General features: G+C 34.2%; 3 protein-coding genes across 3 annotated transcripts; 2 read left to right on the forward strand and 1 right to left on the reverse strand.

Moving 5' to 3' along the window:
* Positions 1 to 3,584: 3,584 nt before the first annotated feature.
* Positions 3,585 to 13,914, forward strand: LOC139902903 (myosin-17-like). The gene is made up of 38 exons (XM_071885591.1): positions 3,585 to 3,809; positions 5,092 to 5,220; positions 5,310 to 5,453; positions 5,556 to 5,701; positions 5,775 to 5,931; positions 6,048 to 6,106; positions 6,226 to 6,385; positions 6,713 to 6,862; positions 6,950 to 7,086; positions 7,170 to 7,316; positions 7,416 to 7,517; positions 7,602 to 7,659; positions 7,751 to 7,852; positions 7,946 to 7,983; positions 8,066 to 8,192; positions 8,272 to 8,442; positions 8,541 to 8,672; positions 8,759 to 8,868; positions 8,961 to 9,021; positions 9,152 to 9,329; positions 9,448 to 9,653; positions 9,739 to 9,858; positions 9,945 to 10,043; positions 10,139 to 10,360; positions 10,472 to 10,611; positions 10,727 to 10,838; positions 10,953 to 11,006; positions 11,099 to 11,179; positions 11,283 to 11,453; positions 11,561 to 11,716; positions 11,809 to 12,015; positions 12,118 to 12,255; positions 12,333 to 12,403; positions 12,494 to 12,593; positions 12,684 to 12,797; positions 12,897 to 12,977; positions 13,092 to 13,174; positions 13,305 to 13,914. Exons 1-38 carry the CDS (start codon positions 3,807 to 3,809, stop codon positions 13,426 to 13,428), a joined length of 4,590 nt encoding a protein of 1,529 aa, XP_071741692.1. The 5' UTR covers positions 3,585 to 3,806; the 3' UTR covers positions 13,429 to 13,914.
* Positions 13,915 to 15,303: 1,389 nt separating this feature from the next.
* On the forward strand, positions 15,304 to 19,594 carry LOC139902904 (protein PLASTID MOVEMENT IMPAIRED 1-RELATED 1-like). The gene is made up of 3 exons (XM_071885592.1): positions 15,304 to 15,560; positions 15,794 to 17,827; positions 17,931 to 19,594. The coding sequence occupies exons 2-3, from the start codon at positions 15,795 to 15,797 to the stop codon at positions 19,108 to 19,110; spliced, it is 3,213 nt and encodes a 1,070-aa protein (XP_071741693.1). The 5' UTR covers positions 15,304 to 15,560; position 15,794; the 3' UTR covers positions 19,111 to 19,594.
* Positions 19,595 to 21,290: 1,696 nt separating this feature from the next.
* Positions 21,291 to 24,926, reverse strand: LOC139898449 (alpha/beta hydrolase domain-containing protein WAV2). Its single transcript, XM_071881178.1, has 8 exons — positions 24,677 to 24,926; positions 23,677 to 23,712; positions 23,460 to 23,538; positions 23,284 to 23,338; positions 23,070 to 23,186; positions 22,521 to 22,685; positions 22,160 to 22,400; positions 21,291 to 21,707 (listed from the first exon to the last, which is right to left on the reverse strand). The coding sequence occupies exons 1-8, from the start codon at positions 24,912 to 24,914 to the stop codon at positions 21,688 to 21,690; spliced, it is 951 nt and encodes a 316-aa protein (XP_071737279.1). The 5' UTR covers positions 24,915 to 24,926; the 3' UTR covers positions 21,291 to 21,687.
* Between the last annotated feature and the right edge of the window lie 254 nt (positions 24,927 to 25,180).

The following is a 25,180-nucleotide window of genomic DNA, read 5'->3' on the forward strand; positions in this document are numbered from 1 at the left end:
TATTATTATTATCATTTTGATTATCATTTATATTATTATTAGTATTAATGTTATTACTATAATTATTATTATTATTATTGATATTATTGTTATTATTAGTATTATAACACTTATTATTATTATCATGGTTATAAGTATTATTAAAGTATTTATTATTGTTAAGATTGTCACTTAATTATTATTATTATAGTTACCTTTAACAATGTTAATAAAAGTAATATTATTTAGTATTATTGTTATTATCATTAATATTAATATCATTAAACCTTCCTAGCACTAGTATTATCATTGAATATTATTATTAGCATGATTATTATTAATATATGTATTACTAATTATTATTATGATTAGGATTACAAATCGATATTATAAAAGCTTTAATTATTGGTTTAGAAATTTAACGTGAAGATTTTGATTATGATTAACATAAGTATTGTTATTAATATTATCACAAGTAATGAAATTGCTATTATTATTATAAACTGTATCCTCTAAATATTATTATTATTACTATTATGAAAATAATAAAACTCATTATTAAAATTATTAGTATTAATAATATTGACGTAAGTATTATTATTAATATTAGCACTTTCGTTAACATGAATATTATTAACAAGTACTATTATTATTGAAAATTAATATAATTATTAATAAAAATATCATTTCTTTAAATCTATATAAAAACTATTATTAATACTATTATTAATATTATTAGTGCCATAAAAATCATTATTATTATCAGTATAATTACTCTAAAGTTATTATAACTAGTATTTTGTAAACAAAAGAGTAATTACATAAAAGTATATTCATTATACATACTTTAACTATATTAATATTTTATTTACAAAATGAATACATTTAATTAAATAATGAAATATATATAAGTTATTAATATAAAAATTATATCACTAATAATAATATACATATTTATTCGATTACGATTATATTAATGAATATACAAATGATATAGGTTCGTGAATCCGAGGCCAACCCTGCATTGTTCGGTTGTTCAAATGACGTCATATGTATTTTTACTACAAAATACAGTATTGTGAGTTTCATTTGCCTTTTTACCCTTTATATTTTTGGGCTGGGAATACATGCAGGTTTTATAAATGATTTACAAAATAGACACAAGTACGTGAAACTACATTCTATGGTTAAATTATCGAAATCGAATATGCCCCTTTTTATTAAGTCTGGTAATCTAAGAATTAGGGAACAGACACCCTAATTGACGCGAATCCTAAAGATAGATCTATTGGGCCTAACAAACCCCATCCAAAGTACCGGATGCTTTAGTACTTCAAAATTTATATCATATCCGAAGGGTGTCCCGGAATGATGGGGATATTCTTATATATGCATCTTGTTAATGTCGGTTACCAGGTGTTCACCATATGAATGAATTTTATCTCTATGTATGGGATGTATATTGAAAACTGAAATCTTGTGGTCTATTAAAATCATGGACATGATTATTTATGTTAAACTAATGAATTCACCAACCTTTTGGTTGACACTTTAAAGCATGTTTATTCTCAGGTATGAAAGAAATCTTCCGATGTGCATTTGCTCATTTTAGAGACATTACTTGGAGTCATTCATGACATATTTCAAAAGACGTTGCATTCGAGTCGTTGAGTTCATCAAGATTATTATTAAGTCAATTATAGTTGGACATATTACGAAATAGGATGCATGCCGTCAACTTTCGATGTAAATAAAGGTTGTCTTTTCAAAACGAATGCAATGTTTGTAAAATGTATCATATAGAGGTCAAATACCTCGCGATGTAATCATATGTTATTGTATTCGTCCTTATGGATTAGGACGGGTCGCTTCAACCACCCAGTGACGGAGGATTGTAAGGGCATGGGGTGTCATGGTCCCTCCAAAACGTTTTGTCCTTACAAGCGATTTGTATAGATTTAGGGACTAAATATGTTAAAATTCAATCTTTGCCCCCATCAAATTTATATTTGAATGTCTAGCATACTGTTTATCAATCCTCTGTTTTTAAATTGAGAGAATACATCTTTTGATTGAGTTTATTCGCCCCCTCATTGTAAGTGTTCAAGCTCCGTCACTGTTACCACCACTACCTCCGACGATTATAAACCTGAATCGCTAACTAAGTACCGCTGCCTCCGTTTTCCGATCAAGCAACCCATTTTTTGATTCGAGGATACTGCTGGTTTGTGTCTTAAATTGATTAAAGAGGTAAATAGTAGTGATGAAGATATGTGCTTTTTATGATGAATAAAAGACTGACGTATTTACTTTCACCTTGGACGAAAATATCCTCACATGCCTTGCACTTGCGTCACTTAACAGATATTGACTTACAGTCAGGTACCAACCACGTAATTGGTGCAAACATTAGGTTCATCCATGTCACAAAAATACTTTAGGCCAATTCGTATAATTACCATTACCAATATAACTAATTGACAAAATTTGTCTTATTTGTTATGAATAGTAATATTCAATTTTTCACTTTTCACAAACCTATCCCCCTAACTTTAATTAAAATACAAATCGAACCCCCACTTTATACCTATATTAATAGACAAAATTTGTCTTATTTGTTATGAATATTACTATTCAATTTTTCACTTTTCACAAACCTAACCCCCTAACTTCCATTAAAATACAAATCGAACCCCCACTTTATACCTATATTCTAACTTATTATTTATCCCATCACTAACACCAAAAATACTGAATAATAACACCCACCACGCTTTACCGACTTGTACACTGCGCTCAAACAGTGAGACCCACATAGACCACTACTGCGCTACATTTTTTTTTGTCTCCAACGATAAAAGAAACAACTTTCTTAAAAGGAACAACCCTTCAATGCTACCAAAAGATGTCGAAAAACATTCTTTTTTACAAAATAGATCAACTAACTTTAACGCTAAAAGAAGCAACTTTCACAAAAGGAACAACCATTCAATGTTAGATGTCAAAAAAAATTCTTTTTTACAAAATAGATCAAGATTTTTTTTTTTTAACTCGCATTCAAAACGGAGCCCCCGGCACGAAGCGAGGACTCCGCAACTAGTTTTGACCAAACATCATGTACTAACCGTGTAAATATATCTTTGTTTTTTAGTAAACGAAAAAAAATTATATATAAAGGAGCAACTTCGTAAATAAAGAGGAATAAAGTTTGAAATTTGGAGTTTGTGGATGGTCGAAAATGACGATGGTAATATCGTGAATATATTGGAAAAAGAGACCCTAAGCTCTTAAACGACCCTAAATTCGGGTTGCAATTGTCTGTCTGATTTTGAGTGTAGAGCTTTTGCTTGACCAGACCTCTCTCTCTCTCTATATCAATATTTTTTATATGTACACAAATATAAATATAAATATAAATATATATATAATATGATTATAATAAATAAATATTAAATATATATATACAGAGAGTTTTCACTTTTCAGAGCAAGAAAACCCTACACAACACATTGCTTTGCTGTGTGTATATACATTTAAATTTATTTAAATTTATATCTATTTATTTAAATAAATAATTATATATATACACATAGATACAAATTTCTCACCTCATTTTTGAGAGAGAGAAAATAATTCCAAGAACTTCTCTTCATACTCTTCTCTTATTTTAAATCATCATCATCTTTGTTACTCCGTATATTTTTGTTATTATTACCGCCGATCTGAGTTACCGAGTTCGTGTGAGTTATTTAACTCAACTCGTTCCTTCCCTTATTACTTGATGAGGAGGAGAGAGATCGATTGTGCTCTCTAGTTATCCTGAATTAATGGTTTGTGAAGTTACTTTTTTTTTTTTATTTTTTTTTTTCCTTTTCATTTTTGCTTGATAATAATAAACAAATAAACAATAATAGCGGCTAATATGCAGCTTTATATTTTCAAGTCAAATCTGTTCAACCAAGTTTCTACATGTTCAAATCTTTGTGTTGTGGTTGTCAATTTCTCATATATCTTGATTGATGCTATAATTTCTTTTGTAAATCTATTTTGTTTATGTTGGTAGTATATATTTAGGGCGATTTGAGGCTTAATTAGCTCATGTTCTGGAGTTATGCTGAAATTATTCGGTGTTAGTTGTATTTGATGTAGTAGGTTGAGGTTAGATTGAGGACCTTTTAGAGCCGAAGATACTTGAAGGTTTAAGTAGTTGAAACTTTAAAAATTTGTTAACTAGAGAATTTAGGGTTTTTTTGACTTATGAGTTGAACTTATATAGCCAACATCCAGTTCTAATATTTGATTCAGGGATATATAATTGATTTGGGATGGACAACCCAATCATCATTTTGGCTTTGCAATTTGTTATCAGGAAAACAAAAATCAATGTTTTAGAGAGGGAAAAAAAGATTTTTATACTCATTTTTATTAGGGAATTAACTATACTACTAAATCAGTTTAGGAAATTAAGGTTACATATTTGACTCTCATTTCAATGAAGAATCACTGTGACAAATGTGCTATTAGTTGCATAGTATTGTGTAATTTGCTTAAATGACAACTTGTTAAATCAACACTTCTCTACTAGAACAAGATGGCATAAGATGCTTTTGGAAAACTTAATATTATTATGGTTTGGATTAGCCTTCGTAGAAATTGGTATGCATGTATTTAGCAAGGGTGACATATAAAATGGGCTAAACAGCATATTACTTGTGCACTATCGATTAGCTCATTAGTTGGACCGTTTTTTGGTTGTTTGCTTCACCTTACTTCTTCTCTCGAATAACTTGAGACTTGTGTAATGATTAGTGAGGTTGTGCTTTGGAGATTGGTAAGCACTACACTTTTATCTCTTCATATTATATTATATATACTTGAGTGTCAGTTTAATTGGTTAACAAGTCTATTTTCATGAAAGTTATAGAAATACCTATTTATTAAACGTAACAGTTGATAATATACATCATTTGAATGCAGAGTGTGGATTATAGATAAATGCTGGCACAAGTCATTAGTGCAGTGTTCAATGCCTAGTGTTCTATATCGAATTTCTAGAACTTTCTGTTGTATTCTCCTTTTCATTTCTAACACAATAAAATACAATACTTGCAGGCGGCACCGGTTAATATTATTGTAGGCTCACATGTATGGGTTGAGGATTCTGCTTTAGCATGGATTGATGGGGAAGTGACCCAAGTTAATGGGCAAGAACTTCTTGTGCATACCACAAAGGGGAAGACGGTGAGTGGTGTAATGCTACATTGACTTATGTTTAACTTAATTGACCTGGGTTTGACTTTGATTTAACTGACTTATTTGATTGATTGTAGATTGTTACAAACGTCTCAAAAGTGTTTCCTAAGGATACTGAAGCTCCTCCTGGAGGTGTAGATGACATGACACGGCTTTCATATTTGCATGAACCTGGAGTTTTGCAAAATTTGGCAGCCAGATACGAACTTAATGAGATTTATGTGAGATGTCATATTTCATTATTCCTAGAAGTTTAGAAGTTATATCATAAGACAAGATAACCGGGTTGCTGACAGTAATTTTCGTGTATTTCCCTTTTGTAGACATATACTGGAAATATTCTAATTGCTATAAATCCATTTCAAAGATTGCCTCATCTCTATGATACCCACATGATGGAACAATATAAGGGAGCAGGATTTGGCGAACTCAGTCCCCATGTATTTGCTGTAGCAGATGTTGCGTACAGGTATAGTTAGTTAACATTCTGTTTAGCTCATTGTATGTTACTTTTTGGCTAATATATGTTACTTTCTGTATAGGGCGATGATTAATGAGGGAAAAAGCAATTCAATCTTGGTCAGTGGAGAAAGTGGTGCTGGCAAAACTGAAACAACAAAGATGCTTATGAGATATCTTGCACATTTAGGTGGCCGATCAGGTGTGGAAGGACGTACAGTTGAACAGCAAGTCCTGGAAGTAAGTTTGGAATTTACTTTATTGTCCTTGTATCCTGATTCTAGCTCTTAAAATGTTATGACCAACATGTATTTTTTTTCGTCTCACAATGTTATTATGGCTGATAAACTTTGCAGTCAAATCCAGTACTAGAGGCATTTGGCAATGCAAAAACTGTCAGAAATAACAACTCGAGGTACATTATTACTTTGAAACTTTAAAGTTTGGAAATTTTCAGTAGTTGTTTTATACATTTATTTTCATTTGTATGAAACTGATTATTATTGTTATGTTGATTGTGGCATGTCAAAATAGTCGTTTTGGTAAATTTGTTGAGATACAATTTGATAAGAGTGGGAGGATATCCGGGGCAGCTATTAGAACTTACCTGCTTGAGAGATCTCGTATTTGCCAAATATCAGATCCCGAAAGAAACTACCACTGCTTTTATCATCTTTGTGCTGCACCACCTGAGGTATTCATAAATTCTCCAGTTATAATATATAACTTTTTTGATAATTTTTATTTTTTATTTTTTTTTACGCGATACTTACAAGAGCATTTTCTCTTTGAAAACTTTGAGAAAACTTAAGTCTTATTCTCTATTGGCTGATGTTCAAAACAACTTACTATATAGACACAATTCAAACATGTGTAACCATCTAATTCTTGAACTATCCCAAACTAAGTTTATCTCAGACAAATAACCTCGTTATGAAAATAATGATAACTAACAAGAATAGGAGATAATGATACAATAATAATAACATTTGGAAACTAAACAAGTTTCTCCATTTTTCAGGACAGAGAGAAGTTCAAATTAGAAAGTCCACAGTCGTATCATTATTTGAATCAGTCGAAATCGTATGAGCTTGAGGGTGTAAGTGATGCCCATGAATATCTTGCCACAAGAAGGGCAATGGACATTGTTGGTATCAGTGAAGAAGAACAGGTCAGTATTCTAATAAGAAATGGCATCCCTATCTTATCCTTAGTTATATTTATTGGATTGGATTCTCACGTTTCAGATATATTTCAGGATGCAATTTTCAGGGTTGTAGCTGCCATTCTTCATCTTGGTAACATTGAGTTTGCAAAGGGAAAGGAGATCGACTCTTCGGTGCTTAAAGATGAGAAATCTAGGTTTCATCTGAACGTGACAGCTGAGTTGCTTATGTATGTTTACTTATCCAATTCATATTCTAACTAATTATGTCGCGCATTTTTAAATTTTGATTAACCATAATACATACCAACAGGTGTGATGCCAAGAGTTTAGAGGATGCACTGATCAAGCGTGTGATGGTGACACCAGAGGAAGTTATTACACGAACTCTTGATCCTGAAGCTGCACTCGGTAGTCGGGACGCGCTTGCTAGAACAGTCTACTCTCGCTTGTTTGACTGGTGAGTTAGTAAAACCAGAGTCAACAGTGGTAGATGAATTTCTTGTTTTATCTTACAAATTTATTATATAGCTTGATTGACTATATATATATTCTGTAGGATTGTGGAGAAAATAAATAATTCAATTGGACAAGATCCAAACTCAAAATCAACAATTGGTGTCCTTGACATATATGGGTTTGAGAGTTTTAAGCATAACAGGTAGTGTATTAGAATCAATTCCATTCCAACTTAAAAGCATGCATTTGAATGCTTTCATGCTGATAAAAGGTTTGTTTGAAATAGTTTCGAGCAGTTCTGTATCAACTTCACAAATGAAAAACTGCAGCAACATTTTAACCAGGTACAGTTGTCTCAATTTCAATCAACGTAACGAATTATATACATTAATATCAGCTAATTTTATTTTCCTGTTATCATGTTCTTTTTTGCAGCATGTGTTTAAAATGGAACAAGAAGAGTACACAAAGGAAGCAATAGATTGGAGTTATATAGAGTTCGTTGACAACCAAGATGTTTTGGATCTTATTGAGAAGGTGTTGTGTGTCTTGCATGCTTGCATGTATAATTCAATCCATTCATAAAAAAATATTATAAATTATAATGGGAATTAATAAATTTAATTGCAGAAACCTGGAGGGATCATCTCACTTCTGGATGAAGCCTGGTACGATCCTATTTTTTATATGTCATGATCTTCATATCCAAAGCATGTTTTGCATCACAAATAACAAAAAACCTCGATGCAGCATGTTCCCAAAATCTACTCACGAAACTTTTGCTCAGAAGATGTACCAGACGTATCCAAAACACAAGCGGTTCATTAAACCAAAGCTGTCCCGCACTAATTTTACTATATCTCACTATGCAGGGGAGGTGAATTTTGGACTTTATCCATTTAATTATTCTGTCATTACACAGGGTAATAATGTGCAAGCTATTAATCGTACTGCAGGTGACTTATTTGGCTGATCAATTTCTGGAAAAAAATAAGGATTATGTGGTGGCTGAACATCAAGATCTGTTAACCGCGTCACGATGCCCCTTCGTTGTTGGTTTATTTCCTCCACTTCCTGTAGATTCATCCAAGTCCTCAAAATTTTCCTCGATTGGTTCGCGCTTTAAGGTATAGTTACTGTTCTTTGTTGCTTTTTACTTGTATGTAAATGAAACTCTCTTTAAAAAAGGCATTTAATGAAAGATGAATGTGTGTACCAATTGCAGCTGCAACTTCAGTCTTTAATGGAAACCTTGAGTACAACAGAACCTCACTACATCAGATGTGTGAAGCCAAATAATGTTCTTAAGCCTGCTATTTTTGAAAACCTAAACATCATCCAACAATTGCGATGTGGTGTAAGTATTTCATTAACTTATATTGTTCAATCTTCAAGGACTTAATTTTTTTCTCATTAGTGTATAAATTGTACCTTTTAATGAAGGGTGTTCTGGAGGCAATTAGGATCAGTTGCGCTGGTTATCCTACTAGGAGAACATTTGATGAGTTTCTGCTACGGTTTGGTGTTCTTTATCCCGATGTTCTGGACGGAAAGTACTGCTCAAATTCTTATTTCTTTTTCTTTTAATTTTTTGGAGGTTCTTTTTTTCTTCATTTTAGTAATCCGGTAATGTAATTTTATGTAGCTATGATGAGAAGGTTGCATGCCAAATGCTGTTGAATAAAATGGGATTGAAAGGCTACCAGGTAACAAGTTTGACAAATATTTTCATTTCCAGAAATTTGAATATTTTAGATGTTACTGAGTTTTAAAATAGTAGTTGTAAGAAGAAGCTTCAACAAACAAGGAATTATCTTGATTATCCTTTTTTTGCAGATCGGTAAGACAAAGGTGTTTCTACGAGCTGGTCAAATGGCAGAACTAGATGCTAGGAGGGCAGAGGTTCTTGGGAATGCAGCTAAAATCATTCAAAGACAAATGCGTACTTACATTGCACGCAAAGAGTATATATCTATACGCAAAGCAGCTATCCAGTTGCAGGCTTGCTGGAGAGGTAAGCCTTTTTCTTTTTTTTTTTTTCAATCACAAATTATCTTTAAATTCATTATTATAAATAACTGTATCATTGTTCTATTAGAGATTGGCTGACTGCCTTTCTATTCTTTAATCAGGTTTATCAGCTTGCAAGCAGTTTGAACAGTTGAAAAGAGAAGCAGCTGCACTCAAGATTCAAACGGGCTTCCGATGTTTTGTTGCTACCAAATCTTATCTAATTCTCAGGGTGTCTGCAATCACACTGCAGACAGGTCTCAGAGCAATGACTGCACGAGATGAATTCAGATATCGCAAGCAAACAAAAGCTGCAATTTGTATACAGGTTCAACAAACAGCATGAAGCTTAAGTTATTTTCCAATAAATATATGAGTTATATGTTTATTTCATGATTGATGATGACATGCAGGCTCACTACCGTTGCTACAAAGCGTTCTCTTACTACAGGAGTCTTCAGAAGGCTGCATTGTATACTCAGTGTGGTTGGAGGCGAAGAGTTGCTAGGAGAGAGCTGCGGGAACTCAAAATGGTAATTAAAATTCTTTTAGAAACCTGTATGTTACTTTATTATAATGGATTTATGTCTAGAATCGGTATTTATTTGTGAGTTGTTAGGCTGCAAGGGAGACGGGGGCCCTCAAAGAGGCAAAAGACAAATTAGAAAAGCGTGTGGAAGAACTTACATGGCGTTTGCAGTTGGAGAAGCGACTAAGGGTAAGTTTACTTTACTGTCCCTGGCTTTGAAAATTTGAATCTTCTATTATTGTAACTTTGATTTGATTTGATACAACTTTATTCTTATATTACAGATGGAATTAGAAGAATCAAAAACCCAAGAAACTGCTAAGTTACAGGATGCACTACGTATAATGCAAATCCAAATAGAAGAAGCTAATGCCAATGTAATTAAAGAGCGTGAGGCTGCACGAAAAGCTATTGAGGAAGCTCCCCCAGTAGTTAAGGAGACCCCAGTCATCGTTCAGGACACTGAAAAAGTTGACACCTTGACAGCTGAGGTGGAAAATTTGAAGGTATGCACTTTTAGTCTAGATGATAATAAAAAATTGTATTAGATGAATGATGATTAAGTCGGTGGTGGTGGAATGTAATAAAATATTATCCTAATGAAATTTTTTGTTCAGGCGTTACTAGAAAATCAAAAACAGGAGGTAGAAGAGGCTAGAAAGTCTTTGGTTGAAGCTGATGCCAGGAATGCTGATTTAATGAAAAAGTTTGAAGATGCTGAGAAAAAAGCGAACCAGCTTCAAGAATCTACTCAAAGGTGAAGTTCGAGATCCATTATGGAATAATGTGATAACGCATTTTGATATAAGCTGAAATTATGGCTAATGATTGTTCACGAGTTATTAAAATGTGTTTTCTTGATTATTATATAGGCTTGAAGAAAAGCTCTCAAATATGGAATCTGAGAATCAAGTACTTCGCCAGCAAGCACTGACCATGTCACCTACTGGAAAATCTGCAAGGACAAGAACAATGATTATTCAGGTGAAGCACAAAAGGAACTTGTATTTGAAGTTCAGTTACTTGGGTTAGCTGCTCATGTATATGCTCGTTAATTCTTATTTTTTTTTATTTTTAATTTTTTTGATAATTCTACAGAGAACCCCGGAGAATGGGAATGTTCACAGCGGGGAATCAAGGGTGGCTACCCCTGTAAGAATGCTTATAGTGTGATTAAAATGACTGCAATATAATATTCAGATGCAGAAATTATTTATTGATGTTGTTTTTGTCATATGTTACAGGAGACGACGCTTGCTCTATCAAACTCACGAGAGCCTGATTCTGAGGAGAAACCACAGAAATCCCTTAATGAAAAGCAACAAGTAAGCGACGTCGAGCATTAGTTGTGCCAATTTGTATTCTTAACAGCCAATTTTGATATATTGTTATTTTTTTCTAACTTGATTACCTAATTTTCGTTTTCAGGAGAACCAGGATGTACTTATCAAGTGTATCACACAAGATTTAGGGTTCTCAAGTGGCAAACCAGTTGCAGCTTCTCTGATATACAAAAGCCTACTCCATTGGAGGTCATTTGAAGTTGAAAGAACTACTGTTTTTGATCGCATAATCCAAACCATTGCTTCCGCTATTGAGGTAAGTATTTTGTCTTATTTTGATTCGTTTATCATGACTTATGTTGACCAAAATCAAATAAGTAAAAAGCACGGACGTAGCTGATTTTGAATTTTGTGTGATAAAAGGTCCAGGATAGCAATGATGTGTTGGGGTACTGGTTATGTAATACATCCACATTACTTACACTACTTCAACACACCCTTAAAGCAAGTGGAGCAGCTCATATGACTCCACAAAGGCGGAGGTCATCATCAGCATCTCTTTTTGGAAGGATGTCTCAAGTATGGTGTTCGTATATAGCATAATATATAATATTATGTTCATTGATTGATGTTTTTCTTTGAATAAAGTCTTAAACTTTGATGAATTTCAGGGATTACGTGCATCTCCTCAGAGTGCAGGCCTTTCATTTCTTAATGGTAGAGTTCTTGGTAGACTTGATGATATACGTCAAGTGGAGGCCAAATATCCTGCTCTGTTGTTCAAACAGCAACTAACTGCATTCCTTGAAAAGATATATGGAATGATACGTGACAATTTGAAGAAAGAAATATCTCCATTACTTGGATTATGTATTCAGGTAAACTATTCTTATGCTCAGACTATATATGGACCATTAATTAATAATATCAGTTCAGCTTTCGAGGTATTTACATGCAGCCGCCTAATTGAATTGATGCAGGCTCCAAGGACATCACGTGGAAGTTTAGTTAAAGGGCGGTCCCAAGCTAATGCCGTTGCTCAACAAGCGTTGATTGCTCATTGGCAGAGCATCGTTAAAAGCCTTGATAATTACTTGAAGACAATGAAAGCAAACTTCGTAAGTTTTATACCCTTAAACAACAGAAATAATTGAACTTCCTCGGTACTGACATGTTTTCACTTCTGGATTTACAGGTACCCCCGTTTTTGGTGCGCAAAGTATTCACACAGATATTCTCGTTTATCAATGTTCAGCTATTCAACAGGTAAATGGTGTTAATTAGTTTATGTATTCCCGTTTACCTACAACGTAATATATCTTTACTGACTGATTGTTATTTCCTTTTCGATGGAAGTCTTCTATTGAGACGTGAGTGCTGTTCGTTTAGTAATGGTGAATATGTGAAGTCCGGGTTGGCTGAACTTGAACAATGGTGTTGTTATGCAACCGAGGAAGTAAGCATTCATATATTTTAGTTAGATGTCAGGAACTTTTTTATGATTTTTTTACTTGCATATATTGATGATTCATGATGAATTATACAGTATGCAGGAACTGCATGGGATGAGTTGAAGCATATTAGACAGGCTGTTGGATTCTTGGTTATACATCAAAAGCCCAAAAAGACCTTGAATGAAATAACCAATGAACTTTGTCCTGTAAGAATATGAGAATCTGCGATGAAATTCAAAACATCTCAAATAAATAGTTAAAAATCTTTTGTTATGATTTGAGGCCTTTGTTTTTGCTTTGTGCAGGTGCTTAGCATACAACAGCTATACAGAATTAGCACGATGTATTGGGATGACAAATACGGCACACACAGTGTTTCTTCAGAAGTATGTTACTTTAGACCAAAATTTTGACTATATGTACCATCTTTCCAATAATTTGGTTTTGAATCTAATTGTTATTCAACATCCTTCTAAGGTTCTTTTTTTTTGGGTACTTAGGTCATTTCAAGTATGAGAGTTATGATGACAGAGGACTCAAACAACGCTGTTAGCAGTTCATTCTTGCTTGATGACGACTCCAGGTATGTTAACAAAAACAGTATAATAATAATAAAACTATGATTCTTGTGAGTATATGTTAGTCATATCACATTCAATTTTTTTTGTGTGTGTGTATAATGGTTGATACTTGGGCTTATTGTATTGATGCAGCATACCATTCTCTGTGGACGACATATCCAAATCTATGCCACAAGTGGACATAGGCGATATTGAACTTCCGCCATTGATTCGTGAAAACTCAGGTTTCGTATTTTTACATCAAAGGACAGAATGATGGTTGAATGAATATTCAGGTGAAAGGAAAAGAGTTGAAAACATGCAATCATTTTGATGCCATGGCTGCTGCATACCTGTGAATACTATGTTTTTTGGTTCATTCAGTTACTACGGTGTTATTTTATTATATTTTTTTTTCTTTTTTTTTTCCAGGCATTTTGGGTTTTTATTAGTGTCTGGGTTCCTACAAAATTTATTTTGTGTCCCTTGAGCCCTATGGTTGGGTTGATAAGGGGTGATTTTATTGATTAGATATGGCAAGATCCAAAATGTTGCCAAAAGTGTGGTAATGGGGATTGGGAAGGTGGATGTTAGGGTTAATTGCAAATTGTTAGGTTACAATTTGTGATATAGTTGTCAACAAACCAAAACCTGTATAGATTGATTCCTGGAATTCGTATAATGTATGTATATCACACCTTCCCATCCCTTCAGGATCTACTTTGTGTTTAATTTACTTTTATGGATGGATTGATTCTATCTCTGTGGTTTCCTCTCGTTGAGTTTTTTATTTTTTAACAAATCCGACTTTGATAAGTTGGATGATTTACTTTCACGAAATGTTAACTAGTTATTTGCCAATTGGGTTGTATGTTTTAATGAAAATAATATGATCGATCAAGTAAATTACTCCCTCTCGGTCAAGTTTATTGTTCATATTTTCCTTAAGAGTCCACAATAATCATTTCCTTATTAAGCTGTGGTTTTTATGGTACCGTAATACACTGATACAGTGATACGTAGTAACTTGGAAGGGAGTATGTATATCACAACACTTGATTTAAATGCTACTACCGTGTTAGTTTAAAATATGGGACTGAACTTGTACACCTGTAATTCTGTATATATGTGATATTAAATTGTGTCGTCAAATCTGTGTTTAAGATTCAAACGGAAACAAAATAACCAAAGTATGTTTTGTTGGGATTTAACTTGGTATAAACTGTAAAATATGCTAGTTATGATTAGCGAAGATCATCTTATTCTTGCGGCTGTTAACTACACATATGACATGTTGTATTTGAAAGTGAATCCAAAGCTGCATACATGGTATCTTTAAAAGTGAATTAACCAGATTACTAATCCACCCATCACAAGGAAAACGAAATCTGAAGTTTTATTTATCCCGTATCAGACGAGAATTAGAAGCAAGTAGAATGGCAGAATCTAAGTGTAATGTCGAACAAGTAGGTGTAAATGTTGAGTTATACAGTGAACTCAATGGAGTCAATTACAAATTATGATTCAACAAGATCTAGTTACGTTCAAGTGAGAGATTCTAGTCAAATGAAAGGGTATCAGAGATCATTTTGATTCTATTAGTAATGTAAGCAAAATCAACCATTAGGTAACATTTGCATTAAGTCTTGCCTAAAGCAACCAATGGTGATATCAACGAGTCATTGGTTATAGCAGTATCATGATCGCTCTTCTAATTATGAGATTGGCGGTTCAAATTATGGGATGAACAAATGTATATATATATATTCGTGATAAGTGATGGAGTGTGTCAGTTTGTCATTTGAGAAAACAACCAATGGTGATATGAACAATCAATAATTTTGTATTATTTTTTTTGGGTTTTTTTTTTTCCGCTTATCTTACAAATGCAGATGCAGAATGTAAAATGAAAGCCATATAATATAATAATATAATAATGTAAGTTATTTTCCAATGATAAATAAATAAATAAATACATACATTGTTATGAAATACCGAGTAAAAGATGAAAAGAGTATGACAAATGAGAGTTATTTGTAAAAGTTGAAGGGGAGATTTGTAATAAAGAAAACCATGAGGGAGCCAATTCAGACATTTTCTCTCTTTTTATTCATGTTTGAAAAACTTTTGTAGGAAAAAGGGTCAACTTATAAGATAGGTATATATCTCTCTCTATACAGATAGAGAAGAGAGGAGGATAGTTACAGAATACAGAGTTATTCAAACAAAAAAAAACACCCAAATATTCATATTCATTGAAGTTACAGTAAGATGATGATTATCTAAACAAACAGATGCAAAGATCGAAGTAATTGGAGCTTTTTCTTTTTTTCTTTTTTAAAAAACAACACACGCAAGCATCAATCTCTATGGATTTAAATTAGGGCTCTTCTTTACGGATTCATCGAGGCAAGTGTTTTAATCTCAATAGTTCATATGAAATTTGAATTTTCACTTAGTTTCCTAGATGAATTTTATACATTTGTATAAAAAAATCAACTATATTTGAACTGGGTTATCATAAAATTTGAATTTTAATCGTGCCTCATTTATCAATTTAATAAATCTGTAAGCTAATTAAATTAGGTATTTTTTTTATTATTAATTTTTGTATATGCTAAGTTAGTTTAGGTAGTTAACAGGATGTCAAGGAGTGTTGTGAAGAGAACAAGTGATGAGGGTTCAGGAAATGAACAACTTTATAATGATATCAATGTTTTGTCTAAAGCTTTGTATGGAGATAATAAAACAAGACCTAGGATTGTGAATTCTACAGCTAGTAGTCGATCGGTTGCAAAACCACAATTTCCGGATACAACAAGGTCTAAACCTAAAGTTAGTAGTAACGAAGATCGGTTTTTGAAAGACAAGAAATCGATTTGGAGTTGGAACAGTTTAAAATCGTTTACTCATGTTCGTAACAAGCGGTTTAATTGCTGTTTCTCTCTTCAAGTCCATTCAATCGAAGGACTTCCTCCGAGTTTCGATAATCTTACGGTCTGTGTTAAGTGGAAGAGACGTGACGGTGAGTTGACCACTCGTCCGGCTACCGTTTCGCAAGGTGTGGCTGTGTTTGAAGAACTGTTGACAAATACTTGTTGGGTTTATGGTAGTAGGAGTGGACCCCATCACTCAGCTAAGTACGAGGCTAAACACTTTTTGTTGTATGCTTTTGTGTATGGTGATGACGTTGACCTCGAGGTTGACTTGGGAAAGCATAGGGTTGACCTTACTAGATTGCTCCCTCTTACATTGGAGGAGCTAGAGGACGAAAAAAGCTCGGGGAAATGGACTACGTCATATCGGTTGTCGGGACAGGCGAAAGGTGCAACTATGAATGTCAGCTTCGGTTATTCGGTAGTTGACAGTAGAGTCAAATCTCCTGCAAAACCGTCTGGTATCAAACGAGGTGAAAGTCTTCCTTCTTTTAATCGTTCTGTTGAAGATATAAAAGATCTTCATGAGGTTTTGCCGGTATCAAAATCGGAATTATCTGAATCGGTGAGTATGTTGTATAAAAAACTTGAGGAAGAAGAAGATAAGTCACTTATCTCTGATGATCATGAAACACAACCGGATGTTCAAAGTGAAGTTAAACCCCTGTATCAAGATCCAAATCCAGATCCTGATTATAATAATAACACGATCAGTGACTTTTCTGTCCTGGATCAGGGAATTGAAATTTCCTCGAAAGAAAATGTAAAACAAGAGCAGGATGAAAGTGTTACGAAAGAACAAAACTTTGATGACAAGGAATTACTGTTGCAAGAACTGGAGTTGGCGTTGAGTAATGTAGTGAAAGATGAATCTGATTCTCAAGAAGAAACTGAAAATCTGAAAGAAGATGATGATGATCATGATGACGTATTATGCAGCAGCACAGAATCAGGTTTTAGATATGAAGAAGAAAGTGTTAAAACTGGTTATATAGAGAAAGGGAAATCGGTTAACTTGGATTACGCAACTGAGTCTGTGACTGATGATTTCTTAAACATGCTTAAGATGGAACAAAGTCCGTTTACGTTGAGTTCTGAAAGCGAGTCGAACTCTCCACGTGAACGGTTACTTAGACAATTTGAAAAAGATTCCATGGCTAATGGTTCTTCTTCATTGTTTAACTTCAATATTGATGAGGATGATTATGATGAAACGGGCTTCATATCTGACCCTTCATCGGCCTCAATGTGGGGTCCAGTACCAATACCAATACCAGAAGAAGAAGCACCAAACAAAACAAAAGCATCTATTTTGGAAGACTTAGAGACGGAGTCTTTGATGCGTGAGTGGGGTCTACGTGAGAACGTTTTTCAGCGGTCCCCACCGAAAGCCCCGGTAGTTGAGATCTCTCGTGAAGAGCCACTTGAGCTTCCTCCCCTTGGAGAAGGGTTAGGGCCATTTGTTCAGACCAATAATGGAGGCTTCTTACGCTCCATGAACCCCGAGATTTTCAAGAATGCTAAAAGTGGAGGGAACTTGATTATGCAGGTTTCCGTTCCGGTTGTCGTACCTGCAGAAATGGGGTCCGGGATTATGGATGTGTTACAATGTTTGGCTTCGGTCGGTATCGAAAAACTTTCAAAGCAGGCAAGCAAGCTCATGCCATTAGAAGATATATCTGGAAAGACCATTCAACAAATGGCTTGGGAATCCACACCACCTTTGGAGGCACTACAGATGTATGTATGCATGCATCAGTTTTTATCTTATTACTCTGTTCATTTGGATAATTTACATTACATATATTATTATTGTTATTGTTATTATACATCTATTGTGCAGGAAGGAATCGTTGCAGCAAGAGTCGGTTGTTGGACAATATGCAGCAGGTCAGTCGAGTGTAGAGTCGTCTGGTCGTAGTAGGTTAAAGAAATATGATTTGGGTGCAGCAGATCAAGAATACGTATCATTGGAGGATCTTGCTCCATTGGCAATGAACAAGATTGAAGCTTTATCAATGGAGGGATTAAGAATACAGTCGGGGATGTCAGATACAAATGCGCCTTCAAACATCAGTCCACAATCAATTGGTGAAATCTCAGCTCTCGAGGGTAAAAGAGTAAATTTTGATGGATCTTTGGGTTTAGAAGGAACTGGAGGACTGCAGTTGGTGAATGTTAAGAACAGTAGTGATGCTCATGATGATGATGGTGATGATATGGATGGTATAATGGGTTTATCGGTTACCCTTGATGAATGGATGAGATTAGACTCTGGTGAAATGGACGATGGGGATGAAATAAGTGATAGAACATCAAAGATTCTTGCAGCTCATCATGCTAGTGATCTAATGCCTGCAAGAAGAGGCAAAGGTAAAGGTAAAGGCTCAAAGAAAGGCGGTGGTGGTCTGTTGGGTAATAATTTCACCGTTGCGTTGATGGTTCAGCTTCGCGACCCGTTAAGAAACTTTGAGCCTGTTGGTACTCCAATGCTTGCTCTTGTTCAAGTAGAGAGAGTTTTCGTCCCACCGAAACTTAAGATTTACAGCTCTATTTTTTCGTTGTGGAATAAACCCGAAGAAGAAAAAGAAAAAGAAGATGATTTGAAAGTTGAAACAGAGAAAGTTGTTGAAAAAGAGAAAATTAAGGTTGAAGAAGAAGAAGAAGAAGAAAGTGTTTTGGTTGGTCAGTTCAAGATTACAGAAGTTCATATTGCAGGTGTGAAAAGTGAGGAGGAACCAAGTAAGAAGAAGAAGGCGATATGGGGTTCGAACGCTAAACAAGAACAGGCTGGATCACGATGGTTGGTTGCAAATGGAATGGGGAAGAAGAATGCAAAGCATCCGCTTATGAAGTCAAAAGGTGGTAGTAGTAGTAGTAGTCTGTGGAGCATATCATCAAAGGGGAAGAAGGGATCATCATCGTCAGTAGTTAAGGAAGAAGATGCACAACCTGTAAGAAACCCTAATGTTATCATACCCAATCAAACAGTCAAGTTACTTAGTGGAGCAGGTTTTGTATAGACAGACGTACTCTTGATGAACGAACAACACCCCCCTTAAAATTACATGCATCGTTAAATGGATTTTTGACGTGTAATAAGGTGAATCTATCTCTCTCTTGAATGGTTTGATGTGGCAAGTTACTACTTTTTAAATTGATGAAAAACTATGCTGCTGCTGCTGCTGTTTGTTGTCATGAGCGGTGGACTTGGATTGATTAATAGGATTAAGACTTTTGGAGCCAGACCTGATTAGCAGCATATCTTAATCTTATTGACTGCTACACTATGTGAATCATGGTATGGTATGTTGCATATGTCTGACTACTTGATGTTTCGAGTTGCATTATCAATACTTCCCATTGTTCATGTTTTGTGTAAGATGATGTTTTTTACTGGCTTTTTGCTTCTATCTTTGTATTTGCTACATATATATTTAGAGTTGACAATGTTATATGACATTTAGTGCTTGTAGTTTACTGACAACATATCAAGTAATCAAATATGTGTAATTAGTAGCCAAAAAATAAATAAATAAATAAATAAAAATTGCCGAATGGGTCATATAGTTGTGCTTACAACCTTCCTGTTCGTTTTATTTAATTAAGCATCTTTACAAAAAGTTTTATTTTATTTTTAATTAAGAATTAAATTAAATTGGGAAAACATATGAATTTGTCCACTACGAATATGGAGAGTATCATGAGAGGCCAACGAGAGAGTATCAAATTAAAATTATCATAAATAATACTCCCTCCGTCCCAAATTAGTAGTCACTTTTCAAAGTCTTGTTTTCGCAACTTTGACTTTAAATATCATTGTTTGTGTTATATAACCTTTGATGAAATTTATACGAATAGAATGAGTTCTAGATGTACTTTTTATTGGTATAACTTTCATGGAATATTATATATTCTAAATAAAGATATTTAAGGTCAAATGTTATAAAACAAGACTTTGAAAAGTCAAAACAGGACTATTAATTTGTGACAGAGGGAGTATGTAATAATTAATGAATAATTAATAGTGAGTAATTGTAAACGTATACTAGCGGGTAAGTCAGATGAGTCGTATAGATTAGTGGATAGGATTTTACCCGAGTCAGGTAGTGAATACCATCAACCCGTCCATGACTCGGTGGTACACTTTTTTACTCACACCCGTGCCCGCGACGCGTGTAAAATTTTACAAGTTTACCAACCCATCATGGATCATGAATATTTTCTCGCCCATTAGCATCCCTACTAGAGTTTCTATAATAAAAGCAAGCGTAAAACTTGCTCATCTTAAACTTATCATTTTATGCGTTCCATTAAAAAAAACCTACTAATATCACTGAAAAACTGACATATCGAGTATATCTTAAATTCAACATAGGATAAGATACCAGGATTGGAGTACTAAAAAATTTCTTTTATGTCATTTCTCATTGTTATTAAAATGGTATACACAAAAAAAAAAAAAAAAAATTCCTTTTTCTTTTTTTCTTTTTTTTTTTACGAAAAAACGAATACTCATATAGAAATGAGGTCGTTTTCCAAAGAAAAACGCCCTCAATAAGGAATACTAAAAGATGGGAAAACGGGAAAACTCGCACCTAGAAAGCAACTATCCAATCGAAACTATCTATAAACGAGCCTCCCAACGACCCGAAAAACCATAAACACAAACTAACCAAACAAAACGAATACAACACGAAAAGAAGAATCACAACAAACTAACAAACAAATGGAACCGGACCGCTCAACCTCGAGGTCCCGCCCTTTTCAATTACCGTTTACCGTCTCTTTTAAGGAATTCTTCCCGGACCGATTCTCAATTTTGTACGACACCACATTGGCGGAACCGCCACGCGGTGCGCTCTCGTTGGCCAAACGTGTCATCATTTCATCGAAAGCCGCAAAAGCCTTCGCGGACATATTACCTCGCCCGAATGTTGATAAACTACCTTCTTTACCTCACCCTTATGTTGGTATTTATAAAAAATAACATTAACAAACACACACATGAATCATCGGAAAACTGCATTAATCAGGCGACACACTCACCCATGAGTGTATGGCTGGCCAGACTGTATCTAATATCTATCTACACTTTATATGTAGCCAGCACAACTAATGTATTTTTCGCAATATTTTTTATGTATGGCGAGTTTTATGTCAGCACAAGCACCATATGAACTAAACTATGGTAAAACTCTCTTAACCAAACTGCAGACTGCTGCTGCAACTATTTACATATTCCTGAATATCAACAACAAACACAATAAGAGACAACAAACGTCTGCCTTTCTCCAAAAACTGCTTACAGTACCAAAGGCATGTCAAAACAAAAGACTGAATTTCTACTTGGAATCATTATATTATCAATTTATACAAGTAAAAAAGGGGAAAAAGATAAGAGAGATCTAAGTTCATGTCAACACATTAGCACCATAATGGCAGGGTCAAAATAAGTGCACAATTAAACGGGATGTAGATTCTGATATGGCAGCACCATCTTCACATCATGGGCGACTGTAGTGAGGAGGATCACAAAAAGCTTCTGGTCACTGCAATTGTCAATAAACAAGAAGACAATTACAGTCTTGATATCTCACCTACTCGCAGGATTCGCTATCTGAGAAAAAATTACAAAACTATTGACGGTGAATTTAACTTAAAATAAAACAATACTGAATATTATATTTGTAACAATAATAGTAAAAACATACTTAAGTATTCTAAAATATCTAAAACACTCAAAGACAACATAGCTTAATTCAAATCCATCCTATGAGTTACTACTTTAGAGCTTGACATAGACTATTAGTATTCAAGTATTTGAAACTACCTTCAATATGAAAAAAAAAAGTGGACCCAAATGAATATATAGTTGATTTTCAATGAAGTTGCTGAGTAAATAGGCCATTTCAATTTCAAATCTTGAGAAGAAATAAACTGAAGTTTAGTGACTTTCTTGGGACAGGGACATCCCAATCCAGAGTGTTGCAAAATTCACAGGTTTATTTATTTGTACTAATGATTGATTGACAAACGCTTACTGCTTTTTCTTAATTAATAATAACATACCGTTTCCATTGTGCTGAGATTCATTGCTTTTTTTTAAGACATTTTGGTGTAAAAATGTACGGACAGTTGTCCAATAATGATCACCACCAGCTATCCATGTGTCCATATGCATGCCAGTAGGGAAATCAACAAAGGTGCATCTTTTGTTATGCACAGCTGCTTTTGCATATAGCATATCCATGTGAAATGAAGGAACCATCTCATCTCGTCTCCCAGATAGAAAAAGAATTGGCTGTTTGACCTAGGCATCAATGAAAAAAAAAGAAATATGGCCAATCATTGATTATCGAAGAAACACAATAAGAATAGTTTTAAGAGTTGCAAGCATCACAAAGTGACCCAAATTCGCTAGTAACCTTACCTGTCCAATTACGTCGATCGTGCTCCACGGAGAACGAACAACGAAATTAAGAATTTTGGGGCCTTTAGTGGTGCTACCTCCAATAAACCACTTCAAAAAAGGTAACAAAACTCCAGCCATGTCCAGAATTGAAGTAAAAGTGTTTTCCAATATCAATGCTGACACCTGAAAAGGTTGACACATATAATAGAAAAGTTGCGACTTGTGACTCATATATAGATAATACACTACGATATATAACACGAGTAAGAGTTAAAACTAGAAACATAACTTCAACCCAGAACTTGGAAATCTTAATATAGATAGGACAATAATAAAGGGATATATACACCACAGGCCAATATGACATGACAATGGTATGATCTAACGATAGTACATGATATTGGTATGGCTGGCAACAAAATGTAATGCAATATATAACTAAAGACCAGGACATCTAACTATAATAACTAACCTAAACTTCATGGAAAATGATAAAAAAAGAAAAAAGTAGAAGTGACATATCCAGTCAGTGAGTTTTTAAGAAACATATTGTTGATTAAGGTTTACCTTATCTGGGTTGTTTTTTGTAACAACGGCACCAACGGCCCCACCAAGAGACCTTCCAAAGACTACTATCTGAGAAGTGTCAATATCGGTTCTCTGGCTAAGATGATCTAGAGCAGCCTAGTCAAGAATGTGAATGCATTCCCAAAAAGTTCAAATAAAGAGCAAAACAATAATAAAAGAATATTAATATAATAACATTGTCTGGAATGCAGACCTGTGCGTCCCTGATGATTCCTTGTTGAGAAGGATAACCCTCACTAGAACCATAACTATTAATTGTCAAACACACAATATTAGTTAGATGAGCAACAATACGATGAACATATCTTGATTGAAAAATAATAATAACAGGATCGCGTTTTCATATTATTATACGAAACAAGAGCATACCCTCTATAAGAAAGCATAAAAACATTGCAATGCAACTTTTGTAGCATAATGCGCACCATCTCAAGACGATGTGCAATATCTATAATTCATCAGTTAGGGGCTCCAATAATCAAATCCACTCAAACTTATATTGGCAGAAGAAAAACAAAATTTGGAATTCACGTTAACAGAAATAACTAAATAAGTATTTAATTCAGTCTATAGCAAAAAAGGATACTTCCAGCATTTTCTTGGAAAAACAGAATAGTTGGGCCTGCAAATGAAAGAACAATAATCTTAATTATGCTTCAAAGTAGAGAACACCAGGGATCTGGGTAAAAGAACTATTCGAGATTACATTCTATAAAATATTTGGTAATTAACTTTCTCCTGGGTAAGATATAGATATATTTTTTTTTATGGGCAAAAGGAGAAATATATTAATAACAAACTCGTTACAATACAAGGCACAGGAACAAACCTGCCCAAAAGATCAATACAACACCAAAAACAAAACGAACACAACCACCAGAAAACCAAACATCAACACCAACCTAAACTAAGCCGTCTCATCTTTCACGACGCGCTACATTTAGGCAACTAATCAATCTCATAATGGAACTACATATCCCTCCATTTAAGATCCCAAACCTCGGCTGCTTTAATCACAGCAGGACTCTTTTTGACTTTTAGAGTCAACATTTTGATTTGAACATGTTGTACACTGCAATCCGTTCACATCTTGTAGTGGATGGAATACAAACATCATATCAAAATGCAAAACTAGATTCACAATATAATATCAAATATAGCACAACTTCTGAAGTACATAACACCAAAACTGTTGGTGGAAGTTTATTGAGAGCATGGTGACGAGTAGTGTAAACCCTAAGTTTCAATATATGTTTATCGGATCTGAAATAATTGTGGCTAACAATAAGATAAAGGAGCTGAAGTTGGATATGGATTTGGATGTGAGATCACAGTTACAAAAGTGAGATCAGATAATATCAGATTCATAATAACAGATTAGTATTTAGTAGTAAGTGAATACGAATACAAATTTACAAATTACTAATTACGAATTACGAATTATAATAATCGCATAGATAGATGAGGGAGGTACAAAACTAAACCTAAACCTAGGTACCATACGAAAGCCCTAACTGAAAAGCAATATATATCCATAGCTATGAAAAATGAAAATTGAAGAAGAGAAATGTAGATGAGAAGTAAACCTGTACAATCAGGAGAGAATTTGATGAACCAGGAATGAAGACGAACACCATCGGAGGAAGTGAGCCAAACATCTTCGAAGATGAGACGAAGGCGAGCAGGTGTGATGGGATAAGACTTGGTGAGACCAGGCAAAACAGGAACGTAAACTAATTTCTCCTGTAAAGCCACTAATAATGCCATTCCGGCTACCACTATTCCACCTACGCCGTACATCAATAAGTTCATGTACGACACCATCTTTATCTCTCTCCTCTCCTCTCTCTCTCTCTCTCACACTCGCAAATACTTAAAAACCAAACTTATGTTATTACTCCCTTATTAGTACTTTTTTAATGGTCCCTGTGCTTCACACTATAGTACACACATAGTCCCTAAATTTTTTTATTTGGGTGGTGGTCACCATAATTATCAATATTACGTGAATGGTCCCTGACTCTAACAGATACAATATTAAAAAAATCCATAAGTCAATATTTTGGTGGTCCCGATGCTAACACACGTTA

Source organism: Rutidosis leptorrhynchoides, chromosome 3 (genome assembly GCF_046630445.1).
Source record: "Rutidosis leptorrhynchoides isolate AG116_Rl617_1_P2 chromosome 3, CSIRO_AGI_Rlap_v1, whole genome shotgun sequence".
Taxonomy (NCBI): domain Eukaryota; kingdom Viridiplantae; phylum Streptophyta; class Magnoliopsida; order Asterales; family Asteraceae; genus Rutidosis; species Rutidosis leptorrhynchoides.